Source organism: Thunnus thynnus, chromosome 2 (assembly GCF_963924715.1).
Source record: "Thunnus thynnus chromosome 2, fThuThy2.1, whole genome shotgun sequence".
NCBI classification, from domain to species: domain Eukaryota; kingdom Metazoa; phylum Chordata; class Actinopteri; order Scombriformes; family Scombridae; genus Thunnus; species Thunnus thynnus.
In genome coordinates this window covers 26659931-26677339 of record NC_089518.1, presented here as the reverse complement: position 1 = coordinate 26677339, position 17409 = coordinate 26659931, and the positions used below count along the sequence as shown (strand labels likewise).

Below are 17409 nucleotides of genomic sequence, written 5' to 3'. Positions count from 1 at the left end.
AATTACAGTAAATCTCCTTGGCTCTGAGCCAAAGGAGGTGACAGGTTGAATCTGGGGTGGGACAGTTTTGTAAAACAAAACATGGAAGAATTTTAGCACCCTCTAGTTTGCTCGCTGTCCAGCAAAACAGGAAGCTCTTACCTGAGCTGCTGCTCTGGAGAGAAGTCAAAGGAAGAAAACATTTCTACACAAACTGGGGAAACAGTTCAATCTTTTCAGGAATATACAGTATGAATGGAGTCTAATATTCAATTCTCTTCTATTATTGCATCTTTTTGCTGTTTTTAGCCTTGAATGAAATGTAAACATTGCATGAGGCAAGTGTACAATCAATTTTCATCCAAAAATTGTGTAGGAAGATGTACTTAAAAACCTCTTCCTACACAACTCTCTTCATTTAGGAAGGCATTTGTTTGTGATGTGGAGACGAGTGATGCAAAGAATTCAGAAGTATTTATTTTCACTTTCTCCATTACAGGCTTCCCCTGTCTGCTTCCATTTTACTTCACAACAGCAGCATCACATACAGTAGGAGATTGTTGTCTGAATAGATGAGAGAGACAGACACAAAAACTGCATTGTAAGAAATCTGTTTACACAGGATGACACAGCATTTTATTTAGTATATCAGCAGATGGATAGCACATGGCTACAAAATGAATTAATGTGTTGTTGTGCTTTAGAAATAATGTTTCTGTGTGAAATATAAAATCTTATCCAATCAATCGAATAAGACCAGCAACAGTTGATGGTTAACGTATTGGTTTGATTTTCATTTATTTGCATTAAAATCAAATGACACAGAAATTAAAGGGCTTTTTCATGACCTCTACCTAAATAATATGCACTAATATTCACAATGTCAAAGATATATATATAGATTATGATATAAAATACAGAGCAAAATGATAAAGCAGAAGTTAAAAGGTTTTTTTTAGATGTTTGTATTGGACTTTAAAGAAGATTAAAGAAGAAAAAATGTTCCATAACTTAGGGCCTTCATCTTATTAAAAGATGACCTCTGTTTGTAAGATGTTTGGGAAGATTAAACTTAAATGATTGTCTGTTTAAATAAGAGACAGTCTGTGCATTAGAAAATACGACTCTGGGAGATTTCTCTCACAGAATCAAGAACATATCTGGAAAATGTTTTAATAATGAAGAAGGTGAAGTCTTTGAGATAAAGGAGCAAATGAGAGTGCAAGGAGGAAAGCATTTCTGTTTTCATTTTGTAGCTCATTATTCTGGAGGCTAACACTGATGTCAAAAAGTGCACTACAGTAAATTGCCCGTTCACATAATACTGTACATTTCAGAGGGAATGAAACAGGATGGGCACCACCCTGTAATATACAATTCAACATGGACCTTATTTAACACTGAAGAAATAGTGCCATAACCCCTGATCATACCTCTTGATTGTTAAATAAAAGGAGATTTTTGTTTAGGAATCTTTATCACTGATACTGAAGCCTTATAGGATCAGGTCTGTAGATAAGTAAGTGTGTATGGCTGCAATTAATACTTTGCTCACTGATCAATCTGTGGATTAATAATTTGTTGACTAGATAAATAATTTGGTCTACAAAAAAAAGAAAAAGAAGTGATCAAATGTCCATCGCAATTTCAAGGTGAATTCTTTAAGTTGCATATTTTGTCTGGACAACAGTTAAGATCCCAAAGATACTCAATCTGTAATTATATAAAACAGAGAAAAGGAGAAAATCCCTGACATTTAAGAAGCTGGAACAGACAAATATTTGGCATTTTTGTTTGACAAATGACTGAAAGATTAATCTGTGATAGGAATTGTTGTCCATTAATGTTCCCTCGATCGAGTGATTGATTAATCAACTAACTGTTTCAGCATGTTGTAAAGGGTAAATCATCATTGACTGGTAAGAGAGAACATTTATGAGATAATTCAATTATAAAATATACAGCTACATATTGCTGTTTAAGGTCAACCATTGCATCAACTGATATTATTACTGTATAGCAAACATTGCACTTTAAAGCTTCTTGCGAGTGTGAATAACAAAGTTTCGATGATTCAAATCATATTTGTACAACGCCTAAAATCCTTCCCATCACATGATGAGCCAGTATCTTGTCATCTTATCATATTTATAAATAGCATCGTTTCTTACCACAGGGTACATTTTCCCATCAGAGAAGTATTTACCTGTTCTCCTGCATGTGTGGGTGATCTTCGGAGTCTCATGCTATCTCAAGTTTCAGTTCATTAAAAGCACAAAGGAGTGACAGAATTATGAAACAGCATCTATCATACAGCAGGGCCTCTGAGCTGGGATCAGTTCTACATGCTGCTCTTCAGAGATTATACAACGTGACACCACTAAGTGAAGCTGGTCCTAGATTACTGACAGAGGCGATACATACAGCGTATCCACGCTCTGCGGTTCCTCTCTCTCAAGCCAGCGGTTGGGATTGAAACGTGTAGGTGAGGAAAGGAAAGGAGAGGAGGATGTGAGAACTTCCTCAAACTGTTTGCAGTTTCGCCCTTTAGGACGCGGTGGTCGTCACTGGTAGAAAAAGAGAAGCTGCTGTTCTGCATTTCATCTGACAAGAAATGACACTGGTTTACCTGAACTGGCACAATGACGCTGAATGTTATATCACAATGTGGATTGAAACACAGTAAAACACAGTAAAGTATATTTTAATTACTTAATTACTGCATAGAGTGACAAGATATGTGTGAGATATCCCACATGATGCATGTATGCATGTATGATAATGTATCATCCTCTACTTTGTAATAAAAAACAGTTTTCGGCAGTGTTTCATTCCACTAGTATTTCTCTTTTCAGCGGGGCTTCTGCAATGAGCAGAAACAATGCTTTTATTCTGAGTCATACAGACATATGAAGCCTTTGTCTGGGACACCCACTGTGTCCGTCACTGCTGTTTGATCGCAACCTAAAAGAGAGAAGGGGAGAGGTGTTTTCTCTTCCTCTTCCTCTGCTTTGAATGAGAAGCAGGAGGAGAAAGGCAAGCTTTTTGAAACTCACGGCAATCATCTCTGGCTTGGTAAAGTGTGTCACAGTGACAGTGAGGAATGAGATTTAATATCTGGGCTTGTATTCTTTCAGTCATAGGGGTATGGTAAAAACACAAACTGCAGGTTCATTGCACAGGTTCATGCATTTAAGCTTTTATTTATTATTTATTTTGCAGAATCATATTCAGTTGACCATCATTGCCATACAGGAAAGACACTGCCAACCCCTAACAAAGTCACAGGTAAAAAACATCTATCTAAACATTAGACAAAATGTAAAATCACAGTTTATTTCACAAATACACTCAAAGATTTAAGTGACTCGAGCCTCTCCATTTTGATCAAAACTACATTATTCTACCCAACAAAGAACAAAGAAGATGTTTACTTTGAGTACAATGTCGCACAAATAAACAAAACAAAAAAATCAAAATTGAACTATTGACACAATGTTTTCAGAAATTCAGAATGATTGATTTTAATATCACACATACTAAAAGGAAAATTGCATATTCGAGTTAACGTTACAAAATTATTCATAAAAAAAAAAGAAATAATATTTTTCAAACCTCTGATATTTTAACTCATCACTCATAAATCCACATGAATGTTCTGTCAGTGATATGTCTGTCAATAAAAATATGATATGTACATGCAGTTTTCTTCACAGCTTTTTATTTCAGATACTTACAATTTTATTTTTTGCTCTATTAATAAATGTGATATGTGCATGTTCCCTTTGTTGCAATAAGCTGCTATATTACATCCCTCACAAACATTTTCCTCCAGATCGCTGTATGAGACCTACACACTTCCTCCTTCAAGCCCTCTCCACTTTTCTCTCCATTAACATTCTCCAAAACCTGCCTCTTCTTCTCAGTCTTCCTTTTGTTTTTTCTCATTCTTCTCCCTCATCCTGTGGACCTGTCGCTTCCATGAATTCACTTGTCTCAAATCTGCTCTGCTTCCTGCCTGCCACATCGATGTCTGGCTCACAAAATCCATCCAGCTGCTGCATGCTTTCCTCTGGTTCTTCTTCTGGCTCATGGTGATGAATCTGATCTTCCAGTTCTGAATCAGAGTCATAAGAGTCATATGACTGTCTACGGCTCATCTCGTGGTGGTCACCTAGCTCTAAGTCAGATTCATAGGCTGTCTCAGGTGTGTCTTCTGACTGTAAGAGGTGAACCTGGTCACCTGTGTGATCTAACGAGTGTCCTTCTTCTTCTGCTGACTCCCTTTCATATGTCTGGTCATCTAAACTACGCTGGTACATCTGTTTCTGTTTCTCCCCCTCCCCTCTCTCCTCCAGCTCAGGGAGGTACTGGTCCTCGCCTGCTGGCTCATGTTGGTCCACCTCAGGGCTGTACTGGCTCCTCCTGTACAAACTCTCCTCATCCTCCTCCTGACATGAGCTTCCGGGGACACTCTCGCCATCGGACTGGGAGAGGCGAAGGCCTGGAGGCTTCTGGGAAAGATCAAAAGGCTCCTCTTGGCTGAAGTGGGTGAGGAGGCCCATAGGAGTGGACAGGCAGAATCGCCCCCTTTGCCTAAACACTGAAATGACAGAAATAGGCAATTACATCAGGTGTTTTTTGCATGTAAAAGTGCATATATATCATCTACAAGTACGTGCATCCTTACATCTTTCATCCAGCCCTCTGTCCATGACACCGTGTTTAACCTTCATGTGTCTGGTGAGGTTTCCCTTCAGTGTGAACTTGCTGGGGCAGTAAAGGCATTTGAAGGGTTTGCTGTCCGAGTGGAGATGCATATGGCCCATTAAGTTATGCATCCTGTTGAACTCCTTCCCACAAAGCTGAAAGACAAAGAGTTGGATAGCCACGTAAGTTATCAATAGCCAAATAGGAAATTGAATGAATTTACAGAAATTTACGTATCTGCTATGTATTCTGAATGGTTGATATAAAATTCCTCACAATTCAGCTGGGACCTATAACTTCCTGGTCTCAGCCAGGAAATAGTCCAGCACTTAACCCCCCATAAAACAGCTAACTGATGCTTGCACACTTTGTTTTTTGTATAGAATAAACAAATGACACATAAAGTCATTCCACACCATGGATAAAGCTTTAGAGGTTCTGGTAGACCGATTTATGACCTTTTGACAGAGCCAGTCCAGCTGTTTCCCCCTGTTTCAAATCTTTATGCTAAGCTAAGCTAACCTAATCTAAAGTAGAAGTATTATCTACAAAAAGTACATCAAGTATCAAAAGTAAAAGTGTTAATTTTAGTACATTATTTTATTACATTATTGTATTTTATTAGTGGTACATTAACATTGAAGCTGCATTTTATATCTGTATTTGGCCAAGATTTTCTCGACTTTTATACTGCTGGCAGTTTAACAAATTATTATATTTTAAAGGATGATGACATGTTTTATGTGTAAATCTTAATCTGCAAAGTAACTGCAAACTATGGCTGTTAGATAAATGTAGTTTAGGGATGCAACTAACGATTCTTTTCATTATCAATTAATCCGATAATGAGAGGAGGGTGAAAAATGTCAATCAATATCTCTCAAAGTCCAAGGTGAGTGTAGTTCAGTTTACCACACAGACAACTAAAGAACATCTAAAGACAATCCTCTAATTGATTAATTGTTGCACATCTAATGTAGTGGAGTAAAAACTACAAACTTTCCCCCTGAATTGAAGGTGAAAAGTAGCAGAAATCAGTAATACTCAACCAAAGTTCAAGTAAATGTACTTAATTACTTTACACCACTGGCTGTAGTAAACTCTATTTGAGGATACAAAAACAATGGGTCAACATCACCCATCTATTATTTTTCTTTCTCTGCCAAATTTCCTTTGTCAGATGACTAATTTTAACAGAATGCCGAGCCATAGCCCAACACGTAATCATGAATGAATGTGCAGGCATTCACATTCAGATACACCCGACCTCCCTCCCACTATCCTTGTTTTCCTTTTTTCCTCTCTGTCTTCCTCCCTCTCTCTCTCCCTCTTACCGACACACACGCAAGAAAAACAGAGAGAGAAAGACATAGAGAGAGGAAGCAACATCTAGACAGGGCCAGGAGGAGAACAGGGAAGGGCAACTCCTGCGCTGTCCTTCCTTTGCATTCTTTTTTATTAGGGTGGTCCTTTCCTTCAGGAGGAGAGAGGGACTGTAAACTGTCCAAGAGGACCGTGAGAAAACAGGAAGCTCCCTCCAGCAGCAGAGAAAGCGAGATGAAATCTATTTGCGGGCCTTGTTCTCCGGGGAGGCTGGGGGCCATTGTTAGAGAGGCAGTTTGTGCGGCGATATCCTTCCTATGAACAAGGAGGCTCCCACTGCCAAAAGCCTCTCTGCTATCTGGTCATCGTCTCAGTCCTTCTTCTAACCACCAAGGTCAAAACAGACAGTCCAGAAATGTGGGGAGATCCTTTTATAGCAGCTACCACTAAGTTTTGAAGGTTTGGTTCCTGGCTGTGATTATCAGTACGTAAGCATCGGTTAAATTAGCGTACAATAAAGGGAACATCTGGAGAGCTGAGGATGCTTTTATCCAAACACAGTACAGTACAATGACTGAACATTAAAGGAATAGTTTGGCATTTTGGAAACTACACTTATTGACTTTCTTGCCAAGAGGTAGTGTTGGGACAATATAATATAGTACTGATCAAGTTGTATAAATATTTATTTTGGAAATGAATCGGTCATTTCATATAATTTGCAAAATCATTATTCTACTATCCTAGACTTTCAGTCTTACTGAATGGACAAACAGTCAAGGTTAATCATTTATTTTTTGTGATGTTAGATGTGCCTCAGAATACAATAGTGTATGAAACTGGGTGATACAAGCATGTATTTGATGTCTACTCCCATAAAGATATTGGCATAGACATACATTAGTTCCTGAATGAAATGGAGAAGTACAGAGTGTGAGAATGGAGTAAGGGAGAGCAGGATGGTGGTGTGGTCAAGGTTGGGACACCAATTATATTTGCATGAAGTATGGATAGGCAAGACAACTCTCTAACAGAAGAGATAATGATGTCTTGATGGAAAACAGCTAATCGTGGTGGAAAGTACCCAAGGACACGAGATAGGTAAATGTGTAAGGTCACAAGAGGTACAGCGATGGGAGTGGGTTAATGTTTGACTCTACAGTCAAGTCAGTATAAATTAATGTGCTTTAATGATATTTTTTCAGTTGCTCCATGGACCAGCTCAGTTTACATGTACTCCGTTTGAATTTACAGTAAACCTATTTCTATATCAAACTCAAACTTGATACTATCAAACTTGATGTGTTTTCTTTTATGGGAAATTGAGCAGTGTGGTGAAGACCTGAAGACATCTGGCCCAGCTGAAGGTTTTCTCCCACAGTAGACAGGAACATTAATACTGTCTATGTCTATATGAAACTACAGCTAGCAGCCAGTTAGCTTAGCTTAGCACAAAGACTGGAAACAGGGGGAAACAGTTAGCCTGGCTCTGTCCAAAGGTAACAAAATCTGCCACATAGGCTAACCGTAAAACCTTAAAGTTTTCATATGTTTGGATTGAACAAACAAGATATAATTTGGTTCTTAGTGAGCTTTTGGGACACTGGTAGACAGATGTTACCTTTGGACAGAACCAGGCTAGCTGACCAGCTCCCTCTGTTTCCAGTCTTTATGCTAAGCTAAGCTAACTGACTCCTGGCTGTAGCTGCATGTCCAGCACATAGACACGAAAGAGGTGTTGTTCTCATCTAACTCTCAGCAAGAAATAAGCGTATTTTATAAAATGTGGACCTATGCATTTAACATGTGAGCTTAAGCGTAATTGAAGGCCAAACATCTGACATGTTAAGTTTGACCAACCTTGCATTTATAAGGCTTGATGTCAGAGTGGACGATCATGTGAGCCTTGAGAGTCTGCTTTTGGACGAAGCTCTTGAAACACATGTGGCATTGGTAGGCCCGTATGTTGGTGTGGATGAGGACATGGCGCTTCATGTTGGCCAACAGGGTGAACTCACGACCACAGATGCGACACTTGTGCTCCTTCACCCCCTGAAGAACGAGAGAATGTGACACTGGCACTGTAAGAAATATGGTCAAAAGACGAGTCTGTCTGCTGCTTAAGATTATAGTTAGTTTAACCAATTAAATGCCAATGATCTTTATTTTTAATTCTTGTGGAGATCCTTAAGTTTAAAAAAAAAAACCCAAATATGTCAATATGAATTTTTGGGAAGTATAAAATGATGCACAAGATATCCAGAATAGTTAAATTTCATAAAATGGTGCAGCCATAAAAATGTGGAGTCTCAAAGGAGGTTTAAAATATGTCAGTCTAAAAATCATGTATCTTCAGTGAGAAGTTGGCACAGCTCATATAGTATATAAAACTATGACATATATACACAGTGTGCAGTAGTTTTCCTAACTTAAAGGTACTTCAGGGGAAGTAAAAGGGGATAACTGGATGTTAAGGGGTTAAAAATTGCTTCACGAGCCCGAGTTGAAGCGGAAATTGCTTTGAGACAGCTGCCAAAACAACCTGTTCAGCAAGTGTCCAAACTCTGTCAGCCATCCTCACTATCCAAAATCTAAACAAGGAATAATGGAAATGTCATAATATGACAGCAAAATTGATAATTCTGTCAGAAGTCAAAAATGCAGCTTTTTTCTTCCAACCCCTGTCAAAGCACCACTGATAAAAAATGCTGACTCTTTTCTCTTCGTCCTCCTAGTTAAACCTACTTTGTGGGTGAGAGTGTGCTGTTTCAGGTGGTGTGACTGGATGAACTCCATCCCACACTCGCTGCAGATGTACGGTCTGATGTCTTTGTGTTTCATCATGTGGTTCTGAAGTTGACTCGGGTACTGGAAAGTCTTCTGGCACTCTGCACACCTGCAGGAACAATAGGTATTACCTCTTTGTGAAGCCAAATAGGGAACTGAAATTTTAAAGCAGTAGTTCAACATTTTGCTTATTTTCGTTCGTACCGAGAGTTAGATGAGAAGATTGATCCCACTTTCAGGTTGACAGTGGTATTTTCTCAGCTAACTTTCAGCAAGAAAGCAAACAAGGCTATTTCCCAGAATGTCGAAGTATTTCTTTAACAACACAATCATTACAATGTTTCAGCAGACATGTTTTTGTGCTCACCTGTACAAGGTGGGGCCACGATGGGCAGTCAGGTGCCTCTTCAGCTGGGCCAGTGTGGGAAAGTCCAGACCACACTCTACACATACGTTCTCCTGGCCTTTCTCATGCTTCAACTCATGAGCGCGGAGCTCACTGGGGTAAGCGAAGCCTCGGCCACACACGCTGCAGCTGGTGGGGCAGAGGAAGTATATGTGAGAGAAATTAGGTTAAAAGGAGAATGTTTGTCAGTAAAAAGCACAAAAAAACACAAAAACCCTGCTACAAAACATCTACCTGTATGGCTTCACGTCACTGTGTTGCATCATGTGTCTCTTCAGGTGGCTGGTTTGGGTGAAGGCCTTGTGGCACACCTGGCACTTGTGAGGACGCATGCCCTGGTGGGTGAGCAGGTGTGTGTGCAAGTGGCTCAGCTGCTTAAACAGCTTTCCACACAGGTGGCACCCATGTGGCTTGATGCCGCTGTGCCCCAGGATATGCGTGACCAGGTTGTACTTGGAGGTGTAGGACTTCTCGCACATGCGACACTTCCATCGCTTTTGGTCACCTCCCACATCCACGTAGTAGCTGTCATCAACATGGACGTTAAGACCCAGCTTCTCAGCGTTGGTCATCCCGCCTCGAGGAGGTCCGTCACGGCTGCGGTGACTGGGTCGGAGGTCCTCTTTGGGGTAGAAAGGTCCAGGGGAGAGGTGCATGACGGGCCCAGGCATGAAGAAGGGGTATGGTAGGAGGCTATGGTGGAGAGGGGGGAAGTACGGAGGGTGGAGGAGAAGAGGAGAAGGAGGCCAAACAGGGGAAGGACTGAGAGGCTCTTGTTTCACCTGCACAGGTAGATTCAGACCAGGTGATCTGTGATGCAGCTGCAGCCTGTTTAACTCGATCATGCCAGGGATGGTCTTCGGAGATGGGGAAGGAATAGGGCGAGATGGGAGGGAGAAGGGAATATGAGAGAGGTCCACCGTCTTCTTCCTGCTGCTTTCCTCCTCTTCCTCTGCTCCTCTTTCTGGAGACTCGCATCCCTTTGCGTCCATTTTGAAAGGAGTTCTTTTACGTTTTTGGGATCCTTCCTTTTGCGTATAACTGGGGCCAAGCATGGGAAAGAAAGCAGGTGGGCCTAATGCACTGTAGGTGTCTCTGGTGGGTGATATGCTTGGGTATCTGGCAGAGGAGAATTTTGGGGGCTTAATATAGAGCGGAGGTGGGCTTAGGTAGAAACCATGCTGAGATGGTTGCCTTAGCTCTCTTGCTCTATCTCTGACAGGAGGACTTCTTGCTGGTGAGAAATTTACTGTATCTGTTTCCATCTTCTCTCTGCAGAAAAGGAACAAGATAAGTGGTTGAAATGTCATTATTTTACATGCCATTTATAGAAAAAAACTGACAAAAGTACATCAAATGACTCTGTCTGGTGTCTATTTATGACATGAAACTGTCTCTCTGAAGATTCCTCAGGAAAGAATGGCGGTGGACAAACGTACAGTGTGCCGACACCCACACCTTTCAGTGTTCAACCTGAAACCTTTCACTTCTTCCTTTCTCACAGATCTCCTCCTCTCCTGAAATTAGGAAGTTATCTGTGAAATGTTCACCTCTACCTCCCGCACACTTTTCGCTTCTCCATCCCTTTTTCTCTGCTCTGTTCATCTTTTTTTTTTTTTTTGCGTTTATAGTCAGGGAGAACTTCCTCTTTTCTCCTCCACTGATAACACTACGTGCTGTTTTAATCTATATCTGTATGTACAGTACAGTGCATATGGTTTTACTAAGTAACCGATAAGCACAAAACTGTGATGTTAAGATGTTACAGAGCTATTAATAACACCTCCACTGCAGTTTCTACGTGCATGTTTTAGTGTAGATGATAGTCAGGGATTAAAAGATTGTGATACACAGAGAGGAACTGTCTTACTTCTGCATGACATTCAAAATAGTGCTTAGAAATGAACATATCTATTCTATTCCTGTATATAGTTCAACGCTTATCAATCGCAAACTGATGATCCATATCAATCCCCCGTCGCATGACCACAAGTTCAACGTCATTGTCTGTTACTTGGATCCCTGTTGGTTGCAGCTGCAGCAACTATTCTTCCTGAGGTCCGTTCAAAAACTATATTATTGTACACATAAAATACACATATTACCATATGAGGTGCAACAATTTAACAATTTTCATTGTTGATGAATCCGTGGATCATTTCCTCAATGAATTGATTAATCATTTGATCTAGAAATTTCAGAACACTGTGAAAAATATGAAGAGGGTGTAGTTAATTGTCTTGTTTTGTCCGAACAACAGGCCAGAATCTGAAGATATTCAGATTATTTTTGCATAAAACACAAGAAAAGCGTCAAATCCCCACGATTTAGAAACTGGATCTAGAGAATATATATTTCTGCTTGAAGAATGACTTAAACAATTAATCAGTTGTCACAATGGTTGCTGATAGTTCGACTAATCGATTAATCAACAAATCATTCATGCCATAAACATGCAGACACTATAATATATTGCATCAAGTCATGTTGAAAAGATGATGAGAACAAGACAGCATGTTCACGATGATAAAGTTAAGGATGATGATGCGATGAAGATGAATTCAGCGAAACTACAGGAGATTACAGATAAATTGAGATGTCACAAATTCACATTTTTGTCATTTCATTTCTGACAAAATGAAAACTCACAAGTGGTAAAACACTTTCTAAGAACCGGCAATACTTGTCCATATCAATAAATAATGAAAATAGATGTCAAAAGGATGCAAGTGCTTTGATGCATATTAGTCATCTACATAAAACATGAACTGTACTGTATGTAGAATGCACACATTTAATGCCATGAAGTATATGTTAAGATTTGCATGTTATTCTCCCACTTATCAACATTTTTTTAACAATTTCAGCTGCATTTTTCACATTGCCTTCACAGCCTGCTTTGAATGCTCTCCTAGATTTTTCCTCTTCTATTATCCTCTTCACCTCTTCCATGATTTATGAGGAAGGTGCACTGTGCAAAGACCCCAGCCTATACTTTGCAACACCATGCATTCCAAACAATCCATTAAAACCGAAGCCCCTCCTCACCCATATGCCAGTCAGTACCATGAAAGTGTGTGTTTGTGTGAGGCTGAAGCCAAGTCTGTGTGTGGAACTTACCAGCTGAGTGTAGCAGAGTGTGTTTTCTGTGATGCTGTGGCTCTGTGCTGTCTGAAATGCTGCTGCAGCTGCTGCTGTTGTACCTGTACCTGCGTTCTCTCCCTCCTGCTCGCAGTGCAACTCTCCTGACAATGAGCCGCCCGTCCACGGATAGCATTTGAAGTGACTTAAGAAAGAGAACAGGAACAATCACTTTGTTCTCATTTTTCAGATGAGTACCTTCGGAGAGAAGGAAGGAAGGGAGGGGAGAGGAAGTCAACAAGCCTAGTGCCTTCCTGCAGAAAAATAAGGAAACACTAGATAGACATCTCCATTTCTCTATGAAATAGGGATTTGTACAGCTTTTGGAGGAGCGCGGTGAGGCAAGATTTGATGTTTCACAAGAAAACAATGCAGTTTGAATGTTTAACAGCTGTGAAGTGACATGCAATGATGGATGATGATGATCACACTCTGTGAAAACCAGTCATCCCTTTCTCTTTATCCAGATTCTTAAAGAAATACATGTTAAGAAAGATCAGTTTTATATTTGAAATGAATAAAAACTCTTACATTTTTAGGTGGAGTTAGTGTAAAGATTATGTCTTTTAAGTTCCAACAGATAAAATTCATGGTCAGTTGTTTGCTGTACAGAGTGCACAATAAAATATATGATATAAATATAAGATATGTTTAATATAATGCAATCCAGCAGTAAAGTCGCTGCAAATACAACCTCTGTGAAGTGTTTAATGTTCAGTTTTTGTTTCTATCTAAAGAAAAGAGAGAACAGCTGTATTTCTCTTTTTTCTAAATGGTAATTTTTGATGCCTTGTTTGTCATTTTGTTATATTGGATTGCACAATATTGTAAAATGTTCCTGTTATTTCGTCCACCTCCTGCATGTGTTCGACAGATGAAAACAATCATAGACAAAATATTACTAGATAAACTGATGAAATGTGTCAACACAGCCACTAGGAGGCAAGAGCGGCCTACTGTCAAAAGGATGTTTGTCACACTCCACTCCAGTTTACAGCACTTTATGACAGCTGTTAAATATGATAACTGTCAGATTTATCTTCACAAACTGACTGAAGTTATGTTCTGTAATCTTTCTGTGAGTGATAAATATAAATAAACTAATAACAATCTATGTCTCAATATCCTGCTCTGCCCTTTTGGCACTGAAGTTAGCGAACACAGACATTATGAACTGTGTTTTTAATTGGGATGAGGTGGCAGTTATAGATCAGGAGGGGGCTGCAGTAATTGAGCTCATATCATTGAAACAGTGAAACTGTCTTCTGCTGGTTGTGGCCGATCATTAGCTGTGTTAATTAGCTCATGAGACCAATTAACCTAAGACCTGGACAATGTGTGCTTCAATTCCTGTGAGGGATTAAGGATTTTATATATAAAATGGGGAATTAGTAGGTGTGTGTGTGTGTCGGTGTGAGTGTGTTTTCATCATCTTTCAGTTTGTGTACCAACATCCGCTAATCGAGTACAGTGTTGCCAAGCTATCATGGTGGCTCAGCAGGCCGAGGTTCAGAGTTGGACTTCTTCTCATGACCTTTATACCTTTCTACAGAATATACAAAAATGGTATTATTTCAACTTTTTACCTTTTTTGTGCAGCTGATACATATTTTTGTTCATAGAAATTAAAAAATAACGATTAAAAAATGTTCTTCCCATTCAATGAAATTCATTAAAATCCTGACAGCTGTTATCTTCTCCTGTTTTCTGTAACATCAGACTATAATATAGTATGTTTGTGAATGTTTTTTCTCTACAAACAAAGTGTAAAACCTAAAGAATACACTCTCTCTGCTCTCTGAAAGCTTAATTAAGGGCTGATCACCCATTTGTTAATTTCTGATGAAGTATTTATGAATAAAAAATAGAGCTGTGGTTCACAAATTTGGTATAGAAACTAATTATGCGGCGATATTGTGAAGGGTCAGAATATCAGCTTTTTTAAAATAAAGGGATATCAAAGTTGTACTACCCTCACGTCCATTCATGCTTTGAATAATTTCAAGACTGAATAATCTCCCCATCCTCTTCTTGACCTCTCCTGACTTTCTACCATCTCCAACATGCACGGTCACGCAACACGAGTCCTTCTCTAATCATTCTCAATGGCATGAAGCAAACCAGGCCACACAACTGCCCAGCCCTTTGACCCGGGCCTGCCCAGTGGTCAGCTTCGTCACTGAAGGCGACAGTAACTATGACAGACTCATTAAGGATCTCTAAGTGGCTTTTGGGTTTCTGTGTCACTCTCAAAAGCAGCCGTGAAAGTATATAAGACAAGTCGGTGGCACCATGCAAGGATAGAGAACTGGTCAACCATCTGGGAGCATCTGAAACACTTGAATTCTTTTGTTCATCGAGCGATTAAGCAACAAGTGAGTACATTTTTTGCTTTGTGGATATCTGTCTGGCTTAGATTTTGTGGTCCATGATTCTAAACTGTTTACCTTGTTCTCCTCCTGTCCATCTATCTTTCACTCTCTCCGCAGAGATGACTGGAGCTGCTGTGTCCGTGTGCCTACTTTTTCTGCTGTCTGTATGTTCAGCGTGCTACATCTCTAACTGTCCCATCGGTGGGAAGAGGTCCATCACTGATGCCCCACTGCGCAAGGTGAGCTGCCTTTATCAATCTTTAACTTTTGAATTCTTTGGTGAGATATTAAGTTCAGACAAGTAGTATCAGCAAACTGGAAAATCTTTGCTGGATTTAAAGGGTTTTTTTTCCCTTGGGAGTTGTTGCCAGTCAGTAAAAAATAGGACTGTGAGAGTCTAAGGATCAAAGGTTTAAGGATAGAGGGTGTCATATTTTGTACAGACACATTTGTGATGTGTGATTTTGGGCTGTTTTAATAAAATGGACTACACTTAACATGACAAGCATCAAAACTTTCATGCACAGACATAAAAGAGGGAAATACACATTCAGAAGTTCACTTAAGGAAACCTTAAAGACATATCAAAGATAAATAGATTCTTTCTAAGATACTTAATGCTAAATTGTAGTGCCATTATATTCTAAATAACACCAAGAATAATCAATTTCTCTCCTCCAGTGCATGTCCTGTGGCCCCGGGGACAGGGGCCGCTGCTTCGGCCCCAGTATCTGCTGCGGGGAGGGCCTTGGCTGCCTGCTGGGCTCCCCAGAAACAGCTCACTGCGTAGAGGAGAACTACCTGCTCACCCCCTGCCAGGCAGGAGGTAGACCCTGCGGATCTGAGGGCGGACGCTGCGCTGCTTCAGGACTCTGCTGTGATGCAGGTCAGACTGTCTTCAAAGACTGATTTCTATCTTCAAGTATCATATAGGATTGAATTATATGGTTTTCTAATGTCTTTCTTTTCTATCATATGTTTTAACTAAATGGGGTAAAAAAAATACTACTTTTAGGGAAAAAAAATGTTGGTTGTGATCCCAACTGCAATATGTTACTTTGTTATTGCTTGAGAGTAGGAAAAAAGTGTTGCACACTCTGGCTCTATATGCATTTCTCTTTTATTTAGACAATGTTTTGGTCCTCAGGCCTTCTTCAAGGTCAACAACAACAAGGCCTATGGTGTGCATATGCAGCCAAAGTGTGCTACACTTTTTTCCTACTCTCAAGTCTACTTCCAGTGATCAGCACCTCACTACAACCCTTGGTGTTACTTTTCCATTATATACTTTATTATTGCTGCCAGAATTAGACACTTGATAGGGCTGCATATGTTTGAAAATGTAAGCTTAAATAGGTTACACACTGTATTTACAATTAGTGAACTCATCTGCCCTCGTGTTCTGACAAGGTTCATGGTCCCAGGTCACACAGAATCTGATAACAACATGCAGTTATTACACGTATTGTAAAGTGCCACGGCTGTAACAACAGAGAAACATTAACTCCTCATGTTCTTCCAAAACCATGTCACAGAAAGCTGCACCACAGACCAAACCTGCCTCATCGAAGAGGAGGGAGATGATCAAGCCAGTCAATTTGACAGCAGCGACCCTGGTGACATCATCCTCAGGTTCCTGCATCTTGCTGGCCACTCTTCTCCTCATCGAATTCACCAATGAGCTGCTCCTGACACCAAGACCTCACCGGAGGCTCTCCAGCTGTAGGGACAGATCGGGACTTGTAGTTCTAGTTCATATCGTTGTATTTCTTTGTCATTACTCTGATTTTGCCCTTTCCTCTGGAGTACTTCTGTAGAGTGCCTTTGTCAGGATATTTTTATGTATGAAAATAGGGATGAATACTGACAGTGGTCATCCAGATATCTGCATGTTGAAATAAAGTTTTGAGAGAGTATCAAATGTTGGGTTTTTTATTATCTTACACCATGACCTAATCGGAAATTGTGCAGTATAACCAGTCAGCATAAATCTTATCATGCTGCTGTATTACTATACTCCACTATCACCAAAAGTACAAACGCCACAGCCGTCTTTATCGCTCATTCAGTTTTGCATAATCCTATAACAGACTCCTGTGTGAATCCAAGGGGTCCTCACATGGCGCTGTGTTTCGTGGCAACTCTAGTGACATAATAGCAGTGTTGCAATATTTAAGATGATTATCTTGTATGGCAGTCACCTTTGATCTGTTTTTGTGAAACACATTTTGTTAAACCACAACTTCTTGCCAGTGCCAGAGGTGAATGCCACGCCATGCATCAGATTGAAGAAATCATATAATTTAACACTCTGAAATGCTGACGAGAGATTATTCACCTTCCGTTGGACTGAATAATTTTATGATAACTGGGTCTGCTCTGTGAAAGCTCTCCTTTTTTTTGTCAGGAGGCTTAACTCTAACAGTGACATCACCTGAGTAAACTACCTCTGTAATCTAATGTAGAGTATAGTTCACACTGTGGAAGCGACAGTGACCTCCAAGAGTGTTTGCAGCAAGTTGACACAAAGTGGAATTACTATAAATGCAAAACTACTAGCTGCACTTTATATTGCACAACAATTCATAGTGAGAATTTGTATCATTATTATTCCATGTGTTTCTTCATTGTAGACAAAATTAAATCTTTTCTATGATATGCACAGATGAGCCAAAGCTAAACCTTAAAAAG

At 39.9% G+C, this 17409-nt stretch overlaps 2 protein-coding genes across 4 annotated transcripts; one reads left to right on the top strand and one right to left on the bottom strand.

Annotated features, from left to right (window-relative positions):
* Positions 1-3158: 3158 nt before the first annotated feature.
* znf366 (zinc finger protein 366) lies at positions 3159-12482 on the bottom strand. Of its 2 annotated transcripts, XM_067613171.1 has the most exons (7): positions 12326-12481; positions 9440-10477; positions 9167-9334; positions 8758-8908; positions 7873-8064; positions 4670-4844; positions 3159-4582 (listed from the first exon to the last, which is right to left on the bottom strand). In XM_067613171.1, the coding sequence occupies exons 2-7, from the start codon at positions 10468-10470 to the stop codon at positions 3924-3926; spliced, it is 2376 nt and encodes a 791-aa protein (XP_067469272.1). In that variant the 5' UTR covers positions 10471-10477; positions 12326-12481; the 3' UTR covers positions 3159-3923. The 2 variants fall into 2 exon arrangements, with proteins under 2 accessions (XP_067469272.1, XP_067469280.1); XM_067613179.1 differs by lacking the exon at positions 7873-8064 and having other exon boundaries at positions 12326-12482.
* LOC137199076 (isotocin-neurophysin IT 1-like) lies at positions 4782-16783 on the top strand. Of its 2 annotated transcripts, none has more exons than XM_067613215.1 (4): positions 4782-4871; positions 12537-14957; positions 15400-15604; positions 16254-16783. In XM_067613215.1, the coding sequence occupies exons 2-4, from the start codon at positions 14775-14777 to the stop codon at positions 16397-16399; spliced, it is 534 nt and encodes a 177-aa protein (XP_067469316.1). In that variant the 5' UTR covers positions 4782-4871; positions 12537-14774; the 3' UTR covers positions 16400-16783. The 2 variants fall into 2 exon arrangements, with proteins under 2 accessions (XP_067469316.1, XP_067469317.1); XM_067613216.1 differs by lacking the exon at positions 4782-4871 and having other exon boundaries at positions 12587-14721; positions 14836-14957.
* Positions 16784-17409: the final 626 nt, after the last annotated feature.

Excerpts from the sequence above, each read along its gene's own strand:
- znf366 (XM_067613171.1), bottom strand. The coding sequence starts at position 10,470 with ATGGAAACAGATACAGTAAATTTCTCACCAGCAAGAAGTCCTCCTGTC. Across the intron at positions 9,335-9,439 it reads AGTGACGTGAAGCCATACAG|CTGCAGCGTGTGTGGCCGAG; the intron begins GTAGATGTTTTG and ends CTGCCCCACCAG. Across the intron at positions 8,909-9,166 it reads CGTGGCCCCACCTTGTACAG|GTGTGCAGAGTGCCAGAAGA; the intron begins GTGAGCACAAAA and ends TTGTTCCTGCAG.
- LOC137199076 (XM_067613215.1), top strand. The coding sequence starts at position 14,775 with ATGATTCTAAACTGTTTACCTTGTTCTCCTCCTGTCCATCTATCTTTC. Across the intron at positions 14,958-15,399 it reads CTGATGCCCCACTGCGCAAG|TGCATGTCCTGTGGCCCCGG; the intron begins GTGAGCTGCCTT and ends TCTCTCCTCCAG. Across the intron at positions 15,605-16,253 it reads AGGACTCTGCTGTGATGCAG|AAAGCTGCACCACAGACCAA; the intron begins GTCAGACTGTCT and ends ACCATGTCACAG.